The following is a 24,528-nucleotide window of genomic DNA, read 5'->3' as shown; positions in this document are numbered from 1 at the left end:
CAGTGCTATCCTGGTAGTTCTGCGTCACCCGCAGAAGTGAAGGGAATAGTGGCTTGGGGGATGATTTTCTCTGTGGCAGATCCTAAATTGTGGATCTCCCTCCCCACAGAGATGCACTTCGCGTCTTCACTGCACAGCTTATGCACTGTGCTGAAAACACACCTCTTCCCTGTGGCCTTTGACAGTTAAGGTATTTTATTTTGTGGGAACCACCCCCTTTGCTAAATGTTATATGCACATTGTTAAAATATAAATATTAGAAACTGGGGAGCCTGAGTATCCTTGGGACTTGCAGGTGGGGGGGGGGAGATGAGAAACTCTTTTTCTTGGGGTCATTTGCCAACAAAAATCCTGTGAGTGAGAAAGAGAGGGGATGGGTATATAATTCAATTTATAAATTATTGTTTTTTTCCAACTGCAAGGTACCTCTGTGCTGCAGAGTAAGGTACCAGGAACCAGCTGACAATATACATAAGGAAGTCATTCTGTAAGGTCATGTAGATCATCACTTATCCGAAATGGCCTCGGGCAATTAACATTGGATAAATGTGTTATTCCACAGGACCACAGAATGCTAGAGTTGGAAGGGACCCCGAGGATCATCTAGTCCAACCCCCTGCATTGTAGAAATATGCAGCTGTCCCATATGAGGATTAATCTTGGTGTTATTAGCACCATGCTCTAACCAAATGAACTATAAATGTGTTGCAGACGAGTTAATGGGCACAAATCAACCCTAGTTCTTCCTCTCACTGGGCTGTACCACTTCATGCAATTGGGGGGGGGCACATAGGATGGTGTGCTCCCTTAAAAAGGGGGGAAGTTTTATGTTTGTAGACATTATGTTCAGACATCTGAAGGCAGCCCTGTATTGGGAAGTTTTTAATGCCTGGTATTTTATTATGTTTTTATATATGCTGGAAGCCATCCAGAGTACCTGGGGTATAAACAAATTGTTGTTGTTGTTGTTGTTGTTGTTATCAGGGAGAAGGCTAGCCTAGGACACTTCACCTGACATGCTAGTTTTCTGTGTGGAAGGAATGGTTTTGTGAAGGGTTATTAAACCACATGAACCCTCACCTGGTGCCTAAAGTGGTACAACCCAGACACAGGCTCTGACATTAGTCTCTTTAGGTTAGAGCTTTCCAAACTTCTCATCTGGTGACACACTTTTTAGACATGCATCATTTTGCGACACAGTAATTCAGTTTTACTAGCAAATCAGAGGTTTAACTTGTCAGTTTGCATTTCTTGGTACAGAAAGTATATGCTTTCCTATTCTAATTAATTCAAGAGTGTTCTGGAAGCTTCTCTGTGCGAAACAAACTGGTGCCAACTGGAAGTTTTTAGCTGACACGTAAGTTTCTATTCCACCTAGAAACAAGCAGAAGGTTCATGATGTTTGGGTCAGTCTTTCAAAGAAGCTGAGTACAGCTGGCTTAAATTGGTTATGTTATTTCTTTCTGCCAATGTCATGCTGACTATAATAAAAGGCCAGAAGAAGCCTGAGTTTCACTTTCTATCTCTTTTCCTTCTGGTGTGGTGTTCTGTACATAGTCTGCTTAGAGTTGAGGTTTTAGTCTAATTGTAAGTTATTGCAAGTTTAAGTTAAGTCTGCTGCAACTGGATTTCTTATGGACAGTGCCAGTCCTGAATGTATTGGATTTGCGACCATTACGCTTATTTGCCTTCAGTAGCAGCAAAGCTTTGCTGGATGAAATATTAATTGCCTCTGGTTTATCTTTTGGGAACCCTGCAATGTGTTTTAAGTTTTAACTCTGCTAACTATATGTTGGAATCTGCTCTGGATCAGTTTGAGTAGAATTCATGACGTAACTAACCCCTTTGCAGCCTCAAGAGGCGCACAGGGAACATTTGCGTGATACAGCTACACACTGCAGCCAACACACTAACGTGTCATGACACACAGTTTGGAAAGCTCTGCTCTAGGTACTCATTGTGACCTGTGGGTCACTAATCATACACAGAATGAAGGAATTCTAAAGGGAGCTTGATTAGAAGAAGAAGAAGAAGAGAAGAGAAGAGAAGAAGAGAAGAGTTTGGATTTGATATCCCGCCTTTCACTCCCTTTAAGGAGTCTCAAAGCGGCTAACATTCTCCTTTCCCTTCCTCCCCCACAACAAACACTCTGTGAGGTGAGTGGGGCTGAGAGACTTCAAAGAAATGTGACTGGCCCAAGGTCACCCAGCAGCTGCATGTGGAGGAGCGGAGACGCGAACCCGGTTACCCAGATTACGAGACTGCCGCTCTTAACCACTACACCACACTGGCTCTCCGATTAGGAAGAATGTAAGTAATTTTAATTGTATGGAGAGGTCCTATCACCACAAGTTAGGCCTCATATTACATGCAGCCGTCACCACTTTGAAATCCAGACAGGAGGTTACAGTAGTTCAGAGCGTAGGGCTGAAAGCTACAATTGGCTGTCTTTCTGCGGAGGTGTAGTATTGGGAAGGGACAAGCTCTGAGATAAGAACATCTGCTTTCCCTGGTTCAATGCTCTGCATCTCCAGGTAGGGCTGGGGTAAACTCCTTCCTGAAATCCTGGATTGCTGTTGCCAGTCAGTGTAGGAAATATTGAATTAGATGGACCAATGATCTAACTCAGTACAAGCTCCTTATCTTCCCAGGTGCTCCTCAGTAAGCTTGCAAGCAGTCATTTCTACATGTTTCTGAATCCTGAATCCATGCCTGAATTCACCTTTAAATTTCTGCTTTGATATTCCAACTTTCTTAGGATGGGGCTCAGGACATGAAATTATCCTGTGTTGTTATCACCAAAAAGATTGCATGTAAAGGCTGGATGATGAGGTTCATGCCACGTGCAAGATCACATCCAGTTCAGCCTTCAGTTTTCTTCCCTCCAAAGCAAATGTCTATATTCCTGGCCAACTAAATTTCCTGGATGGGCACTTTGGCCAGGATGTGGGGGTACTGAACCGCAGACAAAACGACAATTTCTCCAAATGGCGTGCTAGATTGGCATTTGGTGGGGCATTTCACTTAAGGGCTGTCACTTGCTGACCCCCTAATTCAGCTTTTATAAAACAGAGAAATGTATAAGCATTTGCCTAGTGAAATCACAGAAGCTGGGGAGTGGCAGAGATGCCTTTTATCTTGAGCATCTCAAAGAAAGAGAAGGCAATGACAGCAAGAAAGGATGCAGAGTTAACTATCAGTGATATATATGTGGAAGTATGAAAATACAAGGGAGCAGAAGGAATGGATTGTGGTGGAGGACAAAGGTGGAAAACACGCAAAAAAGAATTCGAAAAGGGGCCATAGAGATTATATATATCAATATTATCAAAAGCGGAGTTAGCAGATGAAAGAGCACAGATGAAGAAGTAAGATTTACTGGGGTGGTTCTTGAAAGTGGATTAATCACAGCAAGCCTGGGGAAAATATTGCTAAGAGGATGAGATTTTCCATCACTTGGCAGCCTTCAGTTCAAGGCTGGAGCCCTTCTAAAAGACACAGTTCAGTCAGCATACTGGTTAATGTATTTAATATAATGATACCTGGAGAAAATCTATTGCCCCAATGGTTCCTTTTAGCTTTTAAATTTGCTTTTTTTTATTTTGGACTGCAACTCCCAAATGCCTCAGCCAGAAAAGGAATGAATTCATTTAATTTGTCATGAACTGTGGTTCAGGATGGACTAGATTTAGCTACTAGTCTTGCATGAAAAAGCATTCTCTATAATTCAAAAGCTTAAGCCATACTGAGCCATGCACCTTCTGGATTAAATCAACATACAAGGGAGGGGGAAATGTGTGGATGAGTGTGCTAACTTCACCTCCAGCATCACTGTCCACATTGCTCTCCACAAGTTGCAAGTCTGCACAGGAAGCCTGCCATACACTTATAGGCTCCCTTCAAGATATAGGACCCCGATGGTGCAAATTTAGAGCATGCTGCATCCATACATTCCCATCCTACATGTTGATCTACCTTAGAAAGGTGAACACTTGAACAGATGGAGGGCTTAATTGCCACCCTATCCAGTAAATGGTGTCATGTCAACCATTTTGGATTCCTATCTCCTTTGGTTCAGAATGAAAACAGCGGCCTGAACTTCCGCAACAAAGCAGGGGCATAGACTTGTTTGATGAAGGTGCCCTATGCTTGTGACTTACCTAATGGATGCAGTAGGAGACAGCCATTTTAATTTCCCATAATTCCCTGGGGAAACACAGGGATACTATGGGAAAATCAAAATGGCCTACCAAGGTCCTGGCATTTCTGGGGGTGTTGGATGTATAGCCATGAGTTCTGGAGGGTCTGGTTGGATCAGGACAAGGGGTTTAAGGAACTCAGAAGGTGGCAGCTGACATTTCTGGTGGGTCACAGTGAGCTATGCCAAAGCCCTGAGAAACATTAAAGAGAGATGTTGAGGGTGAGGAGTCTGATCCCATGGAGGGAACCAGAGGGATGTCACCCCACTACCCCATGCCTATCTCACCCATGGTTTCAACTCCAAGCTCTGGCATCACTGTTAGTATTTTTCATTCTCCGTTGCTGTTGGATCTTGTGATCCACACTGTTTACATTCCATACTTCTGGAAGTGTGAGAATGGAAGCTTAGACACTGAACTTCCATCCTAAGTGCTGCATTTTAAATTGCATTTTAACCTGTATTTTAAATTCCCCCCCCCTATTATATTTTTACTGTAATTTTACTGGTGTTAGTCACCCTGAGCCCACCTCTGGCCAGGGAGGGCAGGGTATAAATAAAATTTTATTTTTCTTTTGTTTTGTGACTTTTTGTTCTGTCTCCCGGACAGACAGGATGTTTGTGTGAGCTGCTCCTCGCACTGTTGTTATTTTCTTTATTATGATTTGCTTTGATTTGATGTAAAGCAATAAAAAAAGCGATGCTACATACAGTGGTACCTCGGGTTAAGAACTTAATTCATTCTGGAGGTCCGTTCATAACCTGAAACTGTTCTTAATCTGAGGTACCACTTTAGCTAATGGGGCCTGCTGCTGCTGCCGCACGATTTCTGGTCTCCTCCTGAAGCAAAGTTCTTAACCCAAGGTACTATTTCTGGGTTAGTCGAGCCTGTAACCTGAAGCGCCTGTAACCTGAAGCATCTGTAACCTGAGGTACCACTGTACTTCCGCAGCCAAGCTTTTGTTTACTGTGCTGTTTGTGTGCTCATATGAGCAGATATGAGTCACTGAGACACAGGACTGTTGCCGAACGCTTCATAAGAGTCCTGTTACCAGAGGGAGTGGCTCCACTAATCACCTCCACTGGATCCTTTGCCTCCACTGGATCCTTTGCCTCTGCCAGCTTTTGCCAACAAGCCTCCGCCCATCAAGGAGACAGCCATTACCCAGCCTGATTCCGAGCCGATGCTGTCAACTCTTCCATCACCCAGGACACAGATACACCAGTGCTGATGTGAACATGCCACTCATGCCCAGCCCACCATGAGTAGTTCCCACTTACTTGCTCAGCCAGTTGATGCATCCCACTTACCCCACTGAAATCATACCCACCCCACACCTTTATAATGGGAGCCCAAGGGCCTGCCAATCATTGGATCAACATCTTAGCTTTCTGCACCAGTGACCTTTACCTTGCTTATGTATTGCACTAATTTGAACATTGCAGTTCGTAGCAGAAAATGAAATTTGAGTCCAGGTACTTCATCCAGCATCAGCCAGGAAAGCTACTGCTCCTTGAGAGAAGTCTTAAATATTAATTTATCTGATATATCTGGTGACATGATTAAGTCTGTGTGTTGCACGCTAGAGTATTGCTGCACAAATGAAGTCTACATATCACCAACCACAGACAGCAAAGTATTAGTGCATATTTGACTCCCAGTTCATGTGAAATGTCCCCCACGTCTCATACTGTACTGTCATTCTATTCCCAAAACTCAGTTTTCCAGTCAGATTAAAATCAACTGACTTAAGGTACTGTGATAGAAATGAAATGCTGGCTCCTTACACTTAATTTGACTTCATTCCAATATCACTCACCAAATTGTCACACATGCTCTGACAATGACAGTTGAGTGTCTTACTTTCCACTGGGAAGATGGGTAAGTGTGTTCTTCATTCACTCTTTATCTGAAGAAGAGATGCCATGAAAATCCAGCTAACATCAGTGCCCACATAAATGAGTCAATATACATTCCACTACCAACTCTCAGGCTCTCGATTATTGTAAATTTAGCAATCCTCCTATTATTTGCAGATGGTATCTGTTCTGTCTCCAATAATAAACATTTCCAGTTCTGTGCCACATTTCCCTCTGGAACAAATGCAAATATGACAACAGTCAAATGGTACACTCCATCAGTCAGTTCAGTAGGCGTCACACAAAAACCATGGCCCTATATTAAATGATATATTCCCACAATCCAACTCACTTGCATGGAGGAGACTGATAGAGCATATGCCCTGGATTATTATCTCTGCATATCTATGATGGGTCACCACACTGTGCTGAAATGTTCAAATAACATGGGTGGGTGGGTGGATCAAATACATAGAGACCATAACTGAACAGTAAGACCCCATTCTGAGCTATCAGAGGTGGGACTGGCACACTGGGTGGGTCAGGAAAGTAGGTGCCAATCAATCACTTCCATATGATTGGGCCAAATCAGGGCAAGGTAATGTACAATCCAGCTGAGTGTATGCCAGGCGAAAACATTCCTCTTCAACCAGGCCTTTGGCTGATTAACACCCTGTACCCTTTTAAATGTGTTTCTGGGAGGTAGTGGGGGTATGGGGGACTTACTGGTTTGTTCTTGTTTTTGTTATATTATGCATTTTGTGTTTTTTATCTTGTATTGTTATGTTGTGAAGCACTCTGAGATCTACAGATGAAGTGTGACAAACAAATTGTTGTTATAACAACAACAACAACCTGAAAGCATTAGAATCAATATTTTTTTTGTTATACAAGACAAACTCATAATTTCATATGTATGGATGTCATATAAAAGTATGCATTTCTGTATTCACAAAAGTAAAGCTCTTTTGCTGATAGAAGACATATATGAAGACATGTTAATAAAATCTGTTGTATCCAATTTCAGCAATGAGGTTACTGTGATCAAAGACCAGCCAATGTGGCACCTGCTGAGTGCCATATGTCTCCAAAAATAGTGACAATATTCCCCTTGTTTAATCACCAACGCTTTGATTCTGCTGAAAGAGTCAACAGTACCACTTTCCCCTTTCTTCATGAGTGTTTACTGCTTGTTCCTAAAAGCTTTTTTTATATAACTCACTTCCATTTGTACAGTAGGAGAATTGACTACCAATCAATTACAGCACTAAAGCACTTTAACAGGGCTTAATGAAGTGCCCTCAATCAGCAAGGAGCGTAATAATCTCAAAGCCACTTTAGTTCATTCAACAATGTAATCCCTGATCCAAAAGTCTTTACACAAAGAACAATGGCAGAACATGTCTTTTAAGGATTGGCAAGCAAGGTCAAGCAAGAGTGGCAATAATAGGTCCATGGTTCTCAAACCGTGAAGTGTATGTCCTTAAGTAGCTACAAGGGCATTCTTGCAGTATTCCCCGAAATTGCTATGAACCCTAAGATTACCTCTGTTGCTTGACCTTGGACATTTCTTGGTACGTTTCAATGTCTGTGAATCTTTGGTGCTGTGGTGAACTTTTCAGTATTCATTTTATCTTCTGCTGCTGATTTTATACTATAGTAGATTTTGAGACACATTGGATTTTGGATTTTTATTGCCTTATTTTGGTATTCAATTATTGCAGTTCACTTTAAAACACAATTAAAACTCATAAATTAAAAACCCTGTTACTGAGAAGCAATGACAACGGGGGAAGGGAGGAAGAGACACACAAACATCGTTTTTATCATCGACTCCCAAAGACTTGAGGAAAAAGATATATTTTGTCATTAACTTGTCAAGTACCCAGTAGTTCTTACACAGAGCACTGAACTGTGTCTTACAGAGACCCCCCCCCCTTGAAGCATGATAGTAGCCAAATTTCACACCCTTTAGTTGCATTCTTTCCCTACATCTCATGTGGGAAATCTGGATTAAAATCCCCCCGGAATTTCATGACTACCAAGCCCATTCACCCCATTACTGCAATAATTCATATGATAAGCAATAATGCACTCTATTCCAAAGAGTGCTTAAGAAAGGATGTGTTTTACGTACTGATGCACAACAGTTTAAGAAACTAGTTCTCTACATTCTGTCACACCCTTACATGACCACAGAGCAGAACCTAGGGTGGGGCTAGGGAAATGAAAGGGTAGGGCTATTCACATTGAATCAGGCTTGACTCTTCAAGCCACCAAGGGCAAGGAGCACAAATAGTCCCTGCCTTAGTTCTGCCAACCTAGCAGTTCGAAAGCACCTCCGGGTGCAAGTAGATAAATAGGGACCGCTTACCAGCGGGAAGGTAAACGGCGTTTCCGTGTGCGGCTCTGGCTCTGGCCAGAGCAGCGATGTCACACTGGCCACGTGACCCGGAAGTGTCTCCGGACAGCGCTGGCCCCTGGCCTCTTAAGTGAGATGGGCGCACAACCCCAGAGTCTGTCAAGACTGGCCCGTACGGGCAGGGGTACCTTTACCTTTACCTAGTGATGCATTCTTCTAATTTTCACATATGGATGCCACCCCAACCCCCTTGAAAAGGTAAAATGCTGTATTTGAGGATATTATTGAAGTTAGGGCAAAACCCTCCCCCAGTTTAGCACTGATAGTGATTAGCGTTTTCCTAGCAAATTACACACACACACACACACACACACACACACACTGTAATGGGAGACTACAGCTTGGACACATCCGTGCAACATCTAGTTTATGAGAGTAGGAATGCTGAAAGAAACATGAATGGTTTCTCCCCCTCCTCTCCTGGTACATTTATTTTATCTCCCTTTCCTCTTGTTTTATTTTCTGCAGCGCCGCTAGCATACAAAAGGGTTACTCCTGAGGGTCACCCGCTTTGTTGCTGTTGTTCCTTTGTTTGTGGGTCTTGTTAGTCTTGTTATTTAGAGGCATAATAGTTTGTATTTCAGTAGTATGGATCTGGGTGGGTGGGAGCACGCCACTCCAAAAAGTAAATGTCAAAAACTACATACCAACCAAATGTCAAATGCCAACCAAACAGATGTCAAAACACTATGGCATTCTCCATTCAAGCATTTGTTACTGCATAAACTCTCACCATTATATATCGAAAAGGCGAGTCGGAATCCCTCTGCAGCTCATGCTGAAACACGCAAAAGCCATTTGGCAAAGGCTGAGCCATGAACTGGCAATGATGAGCTCCTTGCATTCCAAGTACCTGCCATAGGCAGCCTATTGTGTAGGAACCATCTGCTACCTGTGGGAAGCCTGGTTAGAATGATAGTAGAGGATGATGTGTTTCATAGCTCCTGCACGACACACTGAGTGCCTTGGGAACAATAGGATGTGAACATGATCATGCCTTCATTTGGCACTGGTTTGCAATCTCAGCATGTGTTTGAGAAGCTTCACGATTTTGTTTTCCACATCAAAATCCCCCCAGAAACCAATACATGGCCATTTCACCACACGCCTCCCCAAGTGGATGTGGGAATTGGCTCTCAAGAAAAATGGTTGATATTTGATAATAAAAACAATAAGACAAATGGAATGGTTCTGTACTCTACCCCTAAACTAATGCTTTTTTGATGCTTATCCTTCGGGAGAACTATATATCATGTGTGGCACTAGATGGCCTGATTCCATCTTCAGCCACTCATGTGGAATGTGGGTACAGGAAATGCACAATGAGATGAGAGTAAATGATTCTGCCTGTCAAAGGAAGAGAATGCAACATGGAAATATATGCCACTCTGCATCATTGATATGTTGGGGGAAAGAATGTCAGAGAGTATGGGATATGATACTGGTCATTTTTATTACTTTTGTAATGACAGCTGCAGAAAATGATACACACCAGTTCTGTAAGATCCACATTGGTATTAAACTGAGATGTCCCCCAAACATGGCACAAACACCACTGTGACCAACCGCATCTTAGGTAAGGACTCTGCCTTGGGAAAGATACTATTTTTCAGCACAGATTCTGCATTATATAAAGTAGAAATGATAGTGATCTAATCCACTGGTGGATGAACAAGACTGCAGAACAGATTTCACAAAAAATGTAAATAAATATATAAAAAGTTTAAATAAAAGTGATAGATATACGCTCAGAAGTATTGGTACAAAATCATAAGAGCGTGTTTTCTAACATATAAAAACACACACTCTTAATTTATATATACATATATTTCTTGTAAAATGTCTGTCTGGGTTTAGTGTACAGCTATATGAATTTGTGTACTGGTGTATTTTATTATTACGTCCAAAAATCTTTCCTTATCCCCATGACACTATATATCAGACTTTAAGCAATGGAGTATACACTGCTTCTAAAATATGAAAACTGACAATTGTGATTAAGAACCTCAAAACATTGACTAAACAATGTTGTCCAAGATAAATTTGTGCTTTGAAACATAAGGCACATTTTTTTCAGGCATGTGGAGGCCAATTTACAGGTGCTTGCTCATCACTCACTGAATTCTGTTTCATTAATAAATTAAATAAATTAATAAACTAGGAGTATAAAGTGACAGTAATAAACATGTGATGACAATTACATCCAAAGGAATGTTGAAAAATGTGGTACAGTATTATGGGGAAAGGATATTGTTATGAGCATTTCAGAAAGTCCCAGCTTTCTATTTGTGCGTGGGGTCTTTCATCCTTTCCTCTAAAGGAAAAAACAACATCCTTCCTCTAATGGAAGAACTTGCTCTCTTCAATAATCTGTTGCAGTGTTATTTGACCTCTTCAACTCCCACATAGGACTGAAATAATTGGTAGAGGCAGATGATGGAGAGGTTACAGCAGTGGTGAGATTCCAGCTATGATATGACTGTTAACTAATTTACAACATTGGATATATTATATCTGATATCTTGGAAGACATAGAAGTTTATCTGCGACCATTAATATCTAATGATGCTAAAGAAATCATTTAGGGAAGTTTTAATGTTTGAAGTTTTATTCTGTTTTTAGTCCTCTGTTGGGAGCCGCCCAGAGTGGCTGGGGAAACCCAGCTATATGGGCAGGGTATAAATAAAATAATAATAGTAATAGTAATAGTAATTCCAAATGATAATTGTGTATTGACGTGGTTTCATTAAAGATGAGAAGTCTCATAACTTTTGCATTGTTTCTAAATGACTGCATATATAATAGGAAATCGTGAGTTTGTTGAAACTCAAACAATTATATTAATACATAAAAGAGCAAAGAAGGTAACACCAACTTTGCTTTAAATTGGTCTTCAGCTATAATTTGTTATTTCCACACCAATTTCTAGGAAGGCCCTAATTTATCATATCAGAGAACGTAAACTCATAAAGGGAACAAATGCTATTAGCCTTACCCACACTCTTGAAAGATAACACAAACACCCCAATTTGCAAGGGCTGCTTTGGAAGTTCTGCAGAAACTTCATGTATGAAGTATGCAGGGATTCATACTTCCTCTTCCCATGCTTCTGTGCCCTTACATTAGGAAAGTGCACAGGTCCCAAACTGGAATGCTGGAAGACAGGAAGATTACACCACTGGCCCACTGATGACTACACCGACTGACAGCAGCTTTCCGAAATTTCATGAGGGTTTCTCCCAGCCCTACCTGCAAAGCAGTTATTTTACCACTGAACTATGGCATGCAAATATAACCAAAATGTAAGGAAAAGAAAGCATGAATCACTTATGCCACTTCTTTCACTGCTTTTAGATAACATGCCAAAGAGTTCTCTTATTTTCAATTGGTGACATTTAAAATACAACAAAGAACTATAGCAACTTGACTTTTCCGGATTTGTTTGTTAAGAGAAGGCAGTGCACAGAGACCTCTGAGCCAGAGCTTTATCTACATTTTGTTTTCCTTTTTAAAAGGGCTAAAAACAAAAAGATGCCACAAAATGTGATGTGAGCAAAATTAATTTTAAAAGTCAGCAGTTGGACCTACAGAGAAACAACAAGAAGTAGTATTTCAAGGCAGCGGGGATATTTTTCTTTCAGCACTTTCCCCCTCTTTTTTTCTATTTTCCCCCTGCCATGGCATGAAAATAGATTAATGATGTACAGCAGAGTTCTATTGACTTTGCCATCACCCCAGGCCACATTCCCATTTCTATGTATTCCAAAAATAAAACATGTAGTGTGACCACACTTGAATGAGAAACGATACTGTTGCACATCATGCAAAGAAATCCCACTGCTTTTAATAATCATTTTTCAGCTTGGCTATTACTAGCTTTGGCTTACTGGATAGGGATGGCTCCAAGAAAGAACATGTAATCAGTCTTTGTTTGACCTAGGAAGATAATGTGTGTCTAGACATTCTGCACTACCTCAGATCACTCTGGAAAAATAGCTGCTAAAGATGAAAACACTAATATCATCTCAACAGGAGTTTCCCCTCTATAATCTTTCATACCATCTTAACTAACCTTAAGGTACATTCTGTTTGTCCTTTGTAGTATAATAGAAAAACTTGGAAAAAATGTAAAGCTAAGTTGTTCCTTTCAGGATTGAAGAAATGTGTGTCTTTGGGCAGGGGTAAGCCTAAATTTCAGGCTCCTGTTAAATCATTCATCTAATATCCATTCTATTAGAGTGATTTCTAGAAATGCTATCATTTATTCATAAGAAAATGGGAGGCTGTCATACTAGAATACAGTTGTACCTTGGGTTAAGAACTTAATTCGTTCTGGAGCTTCCGGGTTAGCGCCTCCGGCAATGGCGGAGCTCCTCCGATCGGGAGGAACCGGCTCCGTGAAAAACAGGGTCTGACCGCCACGGCGAAGGCGGAGACCCTTAGAAATCACAGACAGAAGAAGTCTGTGAACCTGGGATTCGGCTGGCACCTTCTGCGCCCCCCCTACTCGCGGGGAGACCCGGTATCGGGAATCCGGAGCGACGTGGGGTGAGAGGCGCGGTGCTTTGAATCGACCGCTTATTTCACGGAGCGAAGCCGCATTGCTGCTGTCAGAGAGCACTGACTTTTTTCCTGTGGACAATTGGATTTTAAACAACAACCCGTGAGTAGAACGGGAAATTGGACTTTTAAATAATTTAATTCGGCACCGAACGGGGAAGGTTCAAACAGGAAGTCCACCTTCCCTTTCTGTAAATAGACTGAAGCAAAGTAGTTGTTAACTAAAGTTTTGGAAAGTCTTACGTAAAGGATTAAAATTCCACTGATTGAAACTATTAACTTTGACCAAGTGAACTTGCAGGAGAAGGTGAAAAATTAAAAATCGAAGCATCACGTCTCTGAACCTGGGAACGGCTTGCAAAAAGTCCATCAACGATAAACAGGACAAATTTGACAGCTAGCTTTAAAAGAAAGACATTGTTTCTATTGTCTGCTTCTGCACTTAAAAAGAAGAAAAGGTAACTGGAAACTGTTATTAATTTACTTTTGGAATTGTGCTGGAAAGGATTGATACAAATGGAGACTGTCTTCCTCTAGAGGGAGTTTTGGGACATTGTTACAAGAGTGCAGCTGGGAAATTGGCCTTAAGATAAAGATTGTGAGAAACTAGTTCTGACCTTGAACATCTTAAGAATGTCGGCAAAGGAAGAAGTAGCGTCTGTACTGAATAGGACATTCTATTTGTTGGGAAAGCTGCATAAACAGATAGATGTCATGGCTACTAAGATTGATATTTTGGGAACAAAAGTGGGTATCAGCATAGAAGTCGACAAGAACCCGGCACAGGAATCTTTCTTACCTGAACAAATTGATGAATTAGAGAAGGAGAAAGTTGCTGTTGTTGAGTACAAAGCAAAACAAGGGGGAGCCTTAACCCTAAAGAGGCAAATGGAGGATTACAACTTGAGGCCTTATATGACTGTAATTAGGAGAAGCCAGTTTTTGAAGATGGGTGCCTGGCCTGATCTGGAAAAGGAAAGGTGGAGAGATCCCCTTATGCAGGGATCAAATGACTTTTGGAATATGAATTTGAGCCAGGAGGAGATTGGAGCTTTTGGGGCCTTTGGACTTGGAAGAATTGTGAAACAAGATTCGGAATACTTTATGGGCCCTAGCTTTAACTATGGAAATCTAGCAGACCTGTCAAGAAGGAATATAAGCATCGTTGGGTTGGAGCTCCCCTGAGATCTGCTTTTTAGCACCAAAGATTATCAAGAAGATCGGCAAAAGGGAAGTGAAGAAGAGTTAAGAGCCTCGGATATAAGATCTCCAGGTTGATGGACGCTGGGAGGTTGATGGAACTGACGGCAGGGGCCGAGACTGGGGAGAGGAGACGGTGGAAGAAAATTGGGAATTTAAAGTGTATATATGGAGATTTAAAAAAATAATAATAATGAGAGATGGAAAAATCGTGGAATGAAATTTTTATGACCCTAGGGGAAATGTCTTAAGAGATTAAGTTCAAATATATTAGTTTTAAGGAGAAATGAGATTAAACAAAGTAAAAGTGGATGATTAATTGGTGAAAGAAGAGAATGTTAAATTACAGTATATTAAGATAAATTATTAGCATAAAAACAAAGATGAAGGATTTGTTGAAATATCTAACTGAACCAGAATACAAAGAGGAGAGGTGTGAGGAGGTCAAGGAAATAAGCTAAAGAAAGAAAGTTATGTAAAGGTTTGATTTGTTCTTTTTTTTTTTGATTGTATGCATTTTTTTTCCTTTTTGTCTGTTTTCTTTTTTTAACTTTTTTTTATGGGACTTGTTTTTATGTATTGTTTTGTTTTCTTTTTTTGTTTAATCGGGTGTTTTTCTGCTGTTATTTTTTTATTACTCATGTAACCTTTAAAATTTTAATAAAAATCTATTAAAAAAAAAAGAACTTAATTCGTTCTGGAGGTCTGTTCTTAACCTGAAACTGTTCTTAACCTGAAATACGACTTTAGCTAATGGGGCCTCCCGCTGCTGCCACACGATTTCTGTTCTCATCCTGAAGCAAAGTTCTTAACCCGAGGTACTATTTCTGGGTTAGCGGAGTCTGTAACCTGAAGTGTCTGTAACCCGAAGTACCACTGTACATAATTTTGAGAGGATTTTTTGTGATTGTCAACTTTTAAAAATATAAGCATCTCATCACTAGCAAACCACCAAGATGTATTTCAATGCAGAACCGACTAGACTGAAAATGCTGTTATAGAACAGCAACCTTCATGCACGGGTGAAGCTGACCTAGGAATGTGTGGCAATGCCCTGAGACATTTTGGAAAACTTACTGACACCCCTTTTGATCCCCTTGAAATCCCTTGGATGTTTTGCTTAAGTGGGCACGTTTGAATTCACCACAACATTTTGCTTTCAGTGAAGCTAAGTGCCAAGCATCAAATCAGACCCTTTTGTAGCCCCCCCCCAAGATATTCTGGGATTACAACCCATCTGTCCCAGCCAGCAAAGCCAATGGTCAGGGATGACAAGAATTGCATCTAAAGAGTCACAGGTTCCCCCCACCCCAGCTTTAGTCAAATAACTCCAAAATGTTATTTGAAAATCAGAAAGTAATATATAGCTATATCTCCATCCGTACAATATCACTTGTACACTTGTACACAATATCACCTGCATTATCACTTACATGGCAGGAGGGTGGGGGGACTGGATTCAACTAAGTTTTTGCACTAGCAGAAGTCAGTGCAACAAGTCCCACTAATGCAGTGGGTCTTCTCCCCTTCTTTTCCTCCCCCCGCCCCGGTGCCCTCAACAAATCTGCTTGAATGGGTTAAGAGAACTCTCCAGAACTGTACAGGGTGGGAATCATTCTTTCTTGAAAGCAGAAGTGTTGACAGAATGATCTCCTTAGTGCTAAATTGAATTAATAGTAGGTTACGCATTCTTCTTTAAGGAATATTAAACTTTTTCAACACAAAAAGAAACCACACGGACAAGTAAGAATTAAGAAATCTATTCTCACCTTACGGATGCCTCTGCTAAGTTCTTCTCCATAGTTGGTACCCAAGATTTCAAAAAGGACATTAGGATTCCCACCATTTTCTGCAAATTCCAGTTCTCCTGTTAAGCCATTCACTCCTCCCTGGGTGCACAAAAAAGGATGAGCATAAAATTCAGACATAGCCATGTATTAATTTCTGCAAAATATAGGTTTGCAGTGATTGCAAATGTGAAAAAGTTTAAAATGGCAAATTTTAGCCACCCGGTTCACAATATTGTTGCTCCTCCCTTTATGTATGCATGAACATTTTAAAGCTCAGAATTGGAGTAAGATATTATTAGTCATATTTAGCAAAATTAAAACCTACTATTAATTCATTTGTAAAAGTAGCAGCTCAGATAATGCCAGGTTTTACAAAGGCCAAGGTTGCTTGAGGAAAGCAAAGCACTTTGCAGATCCTAACCATATCTGCTCAGAAGTCATTCCTATTGAATTGAGTGGGGTTTATTCCCAGGTAAGCATGGTTTGTGGCACAGCCTCACAATCTTTACTCTGGGCAATGCAAATGTTTCTAAATGGAAAGTCAGATTTGGCAGAATTAGGAAGTGACAATTTCTGGTAGATCTTTCTTCTCATTGCTAATGCCAACAGAACCAGTAAGGCAAACAGGAGCTTGGTCATTACGAAACAATGCCTTCAAATTAGCCATTCGTCCAGGCAGCTGGGCCTGTCTTCATTAAAAACTAGAGAGGAAAAGAAAGGCAGTGCCATCAAACCACATCTTTGTGGAATCTTGGACTGTGGATCCCAAGGTAGACTTGCATTCCAATCTGCACCTGGGCCTGATCAGTGTGGCTCAGGCAAGACCACTTTGAAACCTGAATTCAGTCAAACCCATTCCACTCCGAACCCTAGGCTTAAACCTGTCCATACAGGCCTCCCAGGACTCATTCTGTTATATCGAACATGGCAGAGCCAACTGTTGAAGCTTTAACTGACTGTATCATTTGAGAATGCTGATGGGGGAATCACATGCTTGAATGCATCCCCACACATATAGAAAACTAGTACATCACAGACAAGACTAGGCTAGAGCCCTTCTCCCTGATGCACTAGCTCTCCACATGTAGAGAACTTAGACATGCCAGTGGATCTAAACTTGCAGTCACTTCTGCGTTTTGAAGAGAGATGGTTTCCAGAGGTTTGCAAAACACGGTTTTCAATCAATCAGATTTGTCACATCTTTAAATGTCTTCAGCGCGGTATAGAAAGGATCGCACAGTACAGACTTCGATAAGACACTGAACATAAACGCAAGGTTAGAATTTTTGCCTTCCTCAGCTCATTTTCTCCCTAACCTTCCCCTCTCACCATCTCTTAGAAAAGTAGACATGCTCAAGATAGAAACTGCAAAAACAAAATGACTGCATTGTGTATTTATTCTCTATTGGTGTCTTCCATATCAAATTTGCCGCATCTACAACCCAAAACACAATTTTTCTTAGCCAAAGCCTAATCGGCTAGCAGAAAAATCAAGTCTTGGCTTTTCTGCTTCATAAATCATCACTCTCCATCACTGACAATAAGGAGTCTGAAATCAGAATGTAGCCGTCAGAGCCATGGATGATGCATGAGGCACTAGGAATACAGCCTCTGCAATTCCCCTTTCCACAGGGCACATGAAAACTTGCTTTTTGTCAGTAACCTAAACAAATGTGACTGGGAAGGCCTGGGGGGGTGGGGGACACAGCCCAATGCAATACTGCAGAATCATTTTTCTTTAGTTTGTATTGTTGCTATCAGCCTTACTTTAATAATTTACATAGATTACAAATGGAAATTGATATTTTTCTAGCACTGCCATTATTTCATATTACCAGCGTGTTTGCGTATTCTTGAAGTGTCTTTACTGACTAATGGGGAAATTGTCAGAGGTTTGAGTAATGGAAAGAGTTGTTTTGCCCCCAAAAGGAAGAAATATCTTGATGGATTCCAATTTTATATATAAAAAGAATGCTGTAGCATTTATTATGGTTCCTGACAATATTTGGATGTGCATGTGTTTATTTTGGGCTCAAATGGTTATTGTGACCAACATTACTTTTACTAATTTTGCTGGGCTCATATCGAATTTAAAGACGATGTAATTTGCATTGGCCATTTCCACAAGCAGCTTTATTCACAGGAGAACAGAGCCACACAATGGGAATTTGTAACAGCTTGCAGTGATAGAAAATGTGTCCAATAATTTATCACATGCAAGGGAGGAGAAAAGCATATATACGTGAATATGTGAAAAAAAGTGTCCTATTTAAAGTCCAAACAGGACATGGTGCACTTTTCTTCAGAAAAAGGAAGATCACATTATTATAGGGAAGGGTGGCAACCATACCCCAGGACTGAGTTTGGCAGTACAGTGGTACCTCGGGTTAAGTACTTAATTCGTTCTGGAGGTCCGTTCTTAACCTGAAGCTGTTCTTAACCCGAAGCACCACTTTAGCTAATGGGGCCTCCTGCTGCCGTCACGCCGCTGACACACAATTTCTGTTCTCATCCTGAATCAAAGTTCTTAACCTGAGGTACTATTTCTGGGTTAGTGGAGTCTGTAACCTGAAGCATATGTAACCTGAAGCGTCTGTAACTCAAGGTACCACTGTATTCGAAACAGCGAGCTTCAGTACCTCTTACTGTATGAAGAAGCCAAGGCTTACAGATTACAAAATCCATTGAAACCAAGAACCCCAAATGTGACCATCAAAATCAATGATTCCTTATATTGCATAAATCAAATTGTAGAGCTGCAATTACTGAATCATAATCAGCTAATTAGAAGGCATAATGTGGCAATGTGGTCAATGAAGTATCTCAGTATCCCAGTGTACGGTCCACACAGCACACTGCAAGTTGGTGGCAATCTTCCATCTGTTTTAATGATTCTGGATCACACCTTACTCTCTAATACAAGTTAACTGCTTGGAAAATTGTAGCTTCCTTTAACCAAGCAGCAATATTATATTAATACTGAAAATGGATGACCTCTTTATTTGCAAGCGAAGAGCCACATTTTGAGTAGCCCGATTGATGCTCTGGAAGATGGAGAGGGGAGGGGGGCAGGACACAGAACCACAACAAAGATTTAGCAGCTGGAGTCACACATTATGTGCTGTGCTTTACAAAGAGGCAAAAAGGTCATGTCTAAACTGTAAACTCTTTATCTGTCAAATGCCGAGGGAAAATTAGCCACAGCACCATTAACAAGAGCTATGTCTGAACCTCTAGAAAGCCCAATTGCTATTGTTTATGCAGTTCAGACTCTGTGGGTTTCCACAAGCTAAAAATTGAAGGAGAAGCATTAAAAACCCAAAGCCCAGAGGTAATAGTTTGAAACCAGAAAAGAAATTAGAAATTGATTATTCCCACTAAGGAGCCACAACCAAAGCTCAGCCCAGAATCTAGCCAAGAACATGTGTGAATTGTTACTGCTGCCACCTGGAGTTTTATACACCTGGAGATCTAACCTTAAGAGCCACTTTTATCTATCAAGCACAATTTTGCTGCAGCTTATTTCAGAAGCAAAATCCCCCCAGGTAGATCTCTCTCCCCCCCACCCCAGCTCTTTGAAGTGATTCACACACACATTAGAACAATATATAATATTCTGCAAATTTCATATCTAATATTGTCAGTTGGGGGACTTATTTGGATTATGCTGCCCTTATGAAAACATCAATTTATTGCTCGTCCTAATTGAATTCTGCTTGATGTAACCTGCGTTCTGAGCACAGAAAAAGAGAAGTATAAAGTGTGTGGCTATTATTTTGCTTCTCTGGGAGTAGCGAATACAATGGCTTAAAAGAAGTCTGAAATCCTTCAATAGACAGATGGTCTGCCAAGAGTGACTGGAGGAGCCAAAGAATGGGAGAGCCTTGCCAGATACTAAGGGTGGGGAAAGCATCTGTGCTTTTAATATTTGCGTGGTGAGACCTAGTTAGCCTTCCAAAGCAGTAGCAGAACTTCAAAGCTGTTCATCACCTGAGCACTTTTTCCTGTGGAAAGGCAAGTGGGGAAATTTGTCTTAGGAGAGGAATAAGAGATTCTCTTTATAAAGAATAGGCATCCTGGGGCATGGGGAAGAAGGTGGTAATTGAAGTGTTCTGGTTCAAAGTAGAGATAGATCAGTCCATTTCTGGTCCATGTCACTCATGTGCATTCATTCATAAGTCTGTTCTATCCCCTCTTCACATTAATTTAATTTTTAAAAATCTGCATGAAAACCTGCATTTAAATAAGTGTGTGTGTTTGTGTTGTTGTTGTTTAGTCATTTAGTCGTGTCTGACTCTTTGTGACCTCATGGACCAGAGCATGCCAGGCACTCCTGTCTTCCACTGCCTCCCGCAGTTTGGTCAAACTCATACTGGTAGCTTCGAGAACACTGTCCAACCATCTCATCCTCTGTCGTCCCCTTCTCCTTGTGCCCTCCATGTTTCCCAGCATCAGGGTCTTTTCCAGGGAGTCTTCTCTTCTCATGAGGTGGCTAAAGTATTGGAGCCTCAGCTTCAGGATCTGTCCTTCCAGTGAGCACTCAGGGCTGATTTCCTTAAGAATGGATCGGTTTGATCTTCTTGCAGTCCACGGGACTGTCAAGAGTCTCCTCCAGCACCATAATTCAAAAGCATCAATTCTTTGTCGAACAGCCTTCTTTATCGTCCAGCTCCCACTTCCATACATCACTTGTGGGAAAACCATAGCTTTAAGTATACGGACCTTTGTTGGCAAGGTGATGTCTCTGCTTTTTAAGATGTGTGTGTGTATTTGAATGCATATATTTGAATGCATTTCTAAATGTACTTCTCTCAAAAGACACTTCAAAAATGTTTTTTCTAAAAATATTCATATTTTAAATACATTTTAATAGTTTTTGTTTGAGCCAAGTACATTGCAAAATTCAGAGAAGTGTGAAGTCCAAAAGAAAGCTATGTACAGATTACACTAAGAGACGCAGAGCAGGTCAGTTCATATTGAAATCCGCATAGAACAAATGCATCAAGAGCCTGCTGTTCCAAATACACTTGCTTAGGGTCTACCAACATAGATATCCTAAGGCATTTTGGTGTTTGGGATAGACAATCCAAATAGAAACCTCAGGTTTGTTAAAAGACAGTCAGTGCAGCAAGGGGGTTGGAGGGAGAAACAGGATTCAACTCCCCACTTAGTCAGGAAGCTCACTTTGGTGACCTTGGGCCACTCAGTCTCTCAACAGGAATTGTTGCGATGGTAAAACAGAGATGGGGGGGGGAATGTACACCCCTTTGAGCTTCTTGAAGGAAAGGTGGGATATAAATGTAATATTAAACAAAGATAAAACATAATTATAGACAAAATAATTGACGCTTCGTAGTTGTAACGGCACCTCAAAATTTGCCAACTGAGGACAGGTAGGATCAACCTGCTACCCAGTGAGAATCAGCCCACAAATCATAATATGATCAAGGGAAAGGAGTATGAAATAACTATATGCATTGTTGACTTCTCGTGGTATTTATAATTATATGTGTTTTTTTAATTGTCAGTGTAGACCAGGCACCCCCAACCTTCGGCCCTCCAGATGTTTTGGACTACAATTCCCATCATCCCTGACCACTGGTCCTGTTAGCCAGGGATCATGGGAGTTGTAGGCCAAAACATCTGGAGGGCCACAGGTAGGGGGTGCCTCGTGTAGACCATAGAAAAAGACAGTTTCATACTATGCGAACAATCAAATGCAAGTCTGAGATGAGTCAAATAATATCTCTGTAGTTTTGTGAGGTATATACTGCAGCTCATACTTGTAATCCCATATTATAAAATTGTGATTCTGTGGCTGGTTTCTCGATCCTGCCCTTAAAAAACCCAACACATTTTAAATATGTCTGAAGGGAAATGAAAACACTGTAAATCTGTAAGTTCTGAAATCTCCATACCTTCTGAATTGTTCTGAAGAGATTTCACTACATCCTTCAAACACAAAAAGGTGTTGTTGTTTTCATTTTGTCTGGCCCTTATTTGGTGCTGCTTTCACATCGTATCTGGCTAGCTATTTCTCTTTGCGTTGCAAGGGAGAATTGCCTCACACAAATTAATCATTACTCTGAGTGACTGCTGCAAGGTGAAAGGAGGAGTTTGTTTGTTTGTTTGTTTTATTAATTATCCTCTTTTAAAATGGCAGAACATAGCAGGAGACAAATGGAAATGTTAGCCAGGCTGACAGGGCAAAGGATTTCATAAACTCTGGAGTGCAAAATTATCATGCGTGCAAATGGGTTGATGTTGCACTGACGAAAGAAAGAAAGAAAGAAAGAAAGAAAGAAAGAAAGAAAGAAAGAAATCATTTTAAACAGACAGAATGTAGCCCAGGGGTCAGCAAGGTTTACCTCACCTGGGCCGGTTCACTCCAGCAGAGATCCCTCTGTGGGCAGGATTGTGTGCAAACATGAGTGTGTGCGCCCACGATTTCCGGCATCCGTGGAGATGCAATTTCCTGCTGCCACAGAAGCAAGTCCCTGCGCCAGGCTGTGCCGGTTTAGCACAGCGCGTGGGGACTCGCTGAGCAGGTGGCTCGGTTCGGAGGCAGCTCGTGGGCCGGTTAAATAACCCCCATGGGCCGCTTGTGGCCCATGGGTCTTAGTTGCCTATCCCTGATGCAGCCAATAGCTACCTCCTCTTACTCCCGGTCTTTTAAATGTATCCACACAAGGGTCAGGGATTGGCTGAGGAAGGGTGGTGGGTGCTGCTTGCCCAAGAGACCCCATGGAGGACACAGAAGATGATGTCTTAGAACCTGGATCATTGTGGTGGGACGCTGAAGAGCAACCTGGGGAAGGGACAAGCTAGGAGGTGCTAGAAGCAGGAAGTATGCGTGATCAAGGGGAGTCAGAAGAAGGAGGGCCTTCCAGGACAGAGTTAGAGGCTGAGAGTCACAGTGTGAGCACAGACTCAGACAGAGAGGAGTCAGAGGTTGTCCTTACTACCAAGCAGCAGGATAGTCCCAGTCCTGCTGGCTCCTTCCACTCTGACACCCGGCTTGAAAAGAGTCCTGCTGAGACTTTCCCTCTCAACTCATTCCTTTCTTAGACATGCTCTCTCAGACTGTCCCCCTGCCTAGTGTTACCAAAGAGTACAGACTTGGTGTCAATTTAAGGGTTCCCCATGCAAAGGATAGCCAGGGTGGTGCCTTCAGTTGTTGCTGGACAAAACCTAGTCAGCTCCTGCCAACATGGCCAATGGTCAGGGATGACAGGAGTTGTAATTCAACAACATGTGATTGTAATTCAACAACAATGGTGACCGCTGCTCCAGCATCCTTAAGGCACACCTAAAGCACATGGCTCTTGGGAACTGTAGTTTACTAAGAATGCTATGAATTATAGGTGTGGGGGGTGAACTAAAGGTCCCAGGATTCTTTGGGGGAAACCGTGTGCTTTAAAGGTGTGGCTATGGATGTGACCGAAGAAAGTTTCTTCACCATAAAAGTAGGTAGAGTTCAAAGTAGATAGAGTTCAAAACACATTTCTAAGTATCTGAAGCAGCTCCTGTATACAGCTGTATGCACAATTATTATGTGGTTCTGATTAGGATGGATCTAGAGAAAAGGTGAGAGATCTGCCCATCATTTCAGTGCTTGTTTATTGGTGGAGGTGGGATTAGTGAAGGTCGAATTGATTAACCTGGAATAAAACACTGTTATCTTGCATGTCATAATGACTTATTGGTTCCTACCTCTCAAAAAATAACACAAACATTTCTGTGCTTTAAAATCTCTGCAGGCCTAACAAGTCCACAACCATATGGCTGATGTGGACAACCAGCTGCTTCTGCTATTCATGTAGTACTAAACACCCCATAGGCAAATACTTTCCCTAGGATATAGGTCTTGGAACACCCATTCACAAGGAGGGCCAGCACTTGATGGAAATCATGTTTCCACATAATCTCTGTAAGCGCTTAGTGAAAATCATGGTCTTGAGAATCCACAAAAGAATCAAAGCTCTTGAGGGGGAAGGAGGGCTTGGACAGATCCTTGATGTGACACACTCATATTCCAAAACCAGATTGAAGAGCAGCAAACAGAATGTGATTTTAAAAAAATAAATCAACAATTTAGGGAACAACAATTTAGGGAACAACAACTAGAAGCCCAGAAGCGGATGTGTCAAGAGTTATGAATTAAGCTTTCCATGTCTGTATGAACAAAGCTGTTGGAGGGGGAAGAAGACACAGTTTACCAAAATGTGATAGCAACGAATAGGAAAAACAATTTTTTTAAGGCAAAGAAGGGCAAGATCTGAAGTACCTTCTTGATGGTATCCAACATGGATCTCCCTCCTTGCCATGGTTTTGAGTTCTTCCTAATGCACGTCAAGCTAGCCATGCTGTGCCACTTCCGATCCTCCAGCTTCTTATGGAAAGCGTTCGCCAGCAAAAGCACAGTATCATATATGTAGAGGTTGGTAATCTGTCAAAGAGATTTATTATTATTATTAACAAATGAATTGTGAGCAGCT

The 24,528-nt window shown here is 41.4% G+C and overlaps 1 protein-coding gene and 1 long non-coding RNA gene across 8 annotated transcripts in view; one reads left to right on the top strand and one right to left on the bottom strand.

Annotated features, from left to right (window-relative positions):
* Window positions 1-24,528, bottom strand: part of GRID2 (glutamate ionotropic receptor delta type subunit 2) — an 847,936-nt gene that overhangs the window by 273,380 nt on the left and 550,028 nt on the right. For all 7 annotated transcript variants that reach the window (XR_013842448.1, XR_013842449.1, XM_079990761.1 and 4 more), the window contains exons 7-8: window positions 24,318-24,479; window positions 16,010-16,129 (exon numbers count right to left, since the gene is read on the bottom strand). Coding sequence is in view for 5 of the 7 variants with exons in the window: in XM_079990761.1 (XP_079846887.1) it covers window positions 16,010-16,129; window positions 24,318-24,479 (282 nt within the window). In the remaining 2 variants the exon portion in view is untranslated. The remainder of the gene's footprint in view (window positions 1-16,009; window positions 16,130-24,317; window positions 24,480-24,528) is intronic.
* LOC307224488 overlaps window positions 1-24,528 on the top strand; it is a 491,711-nt gene that overhangs the window by 293,777 nt on the left and 173,406 nt on the right. The window lies entirely within an intron of this gene.

Source organism: Podarcis cretensis (genome assembly GCF_951804945.1).
Source record: "Podarcis cretensis genome assembly, chromosome: 9".
NCBI lineage: Eukaryota > Metazoa > Chordata > Lepidosauria > Squamata > Lacertidae > Podarcis > Podarcis cretensis.
Note: the sequence above shows the minus strand (reverse complement) of the source record. Positions and strands in the feature narration are given on the sequence as shown.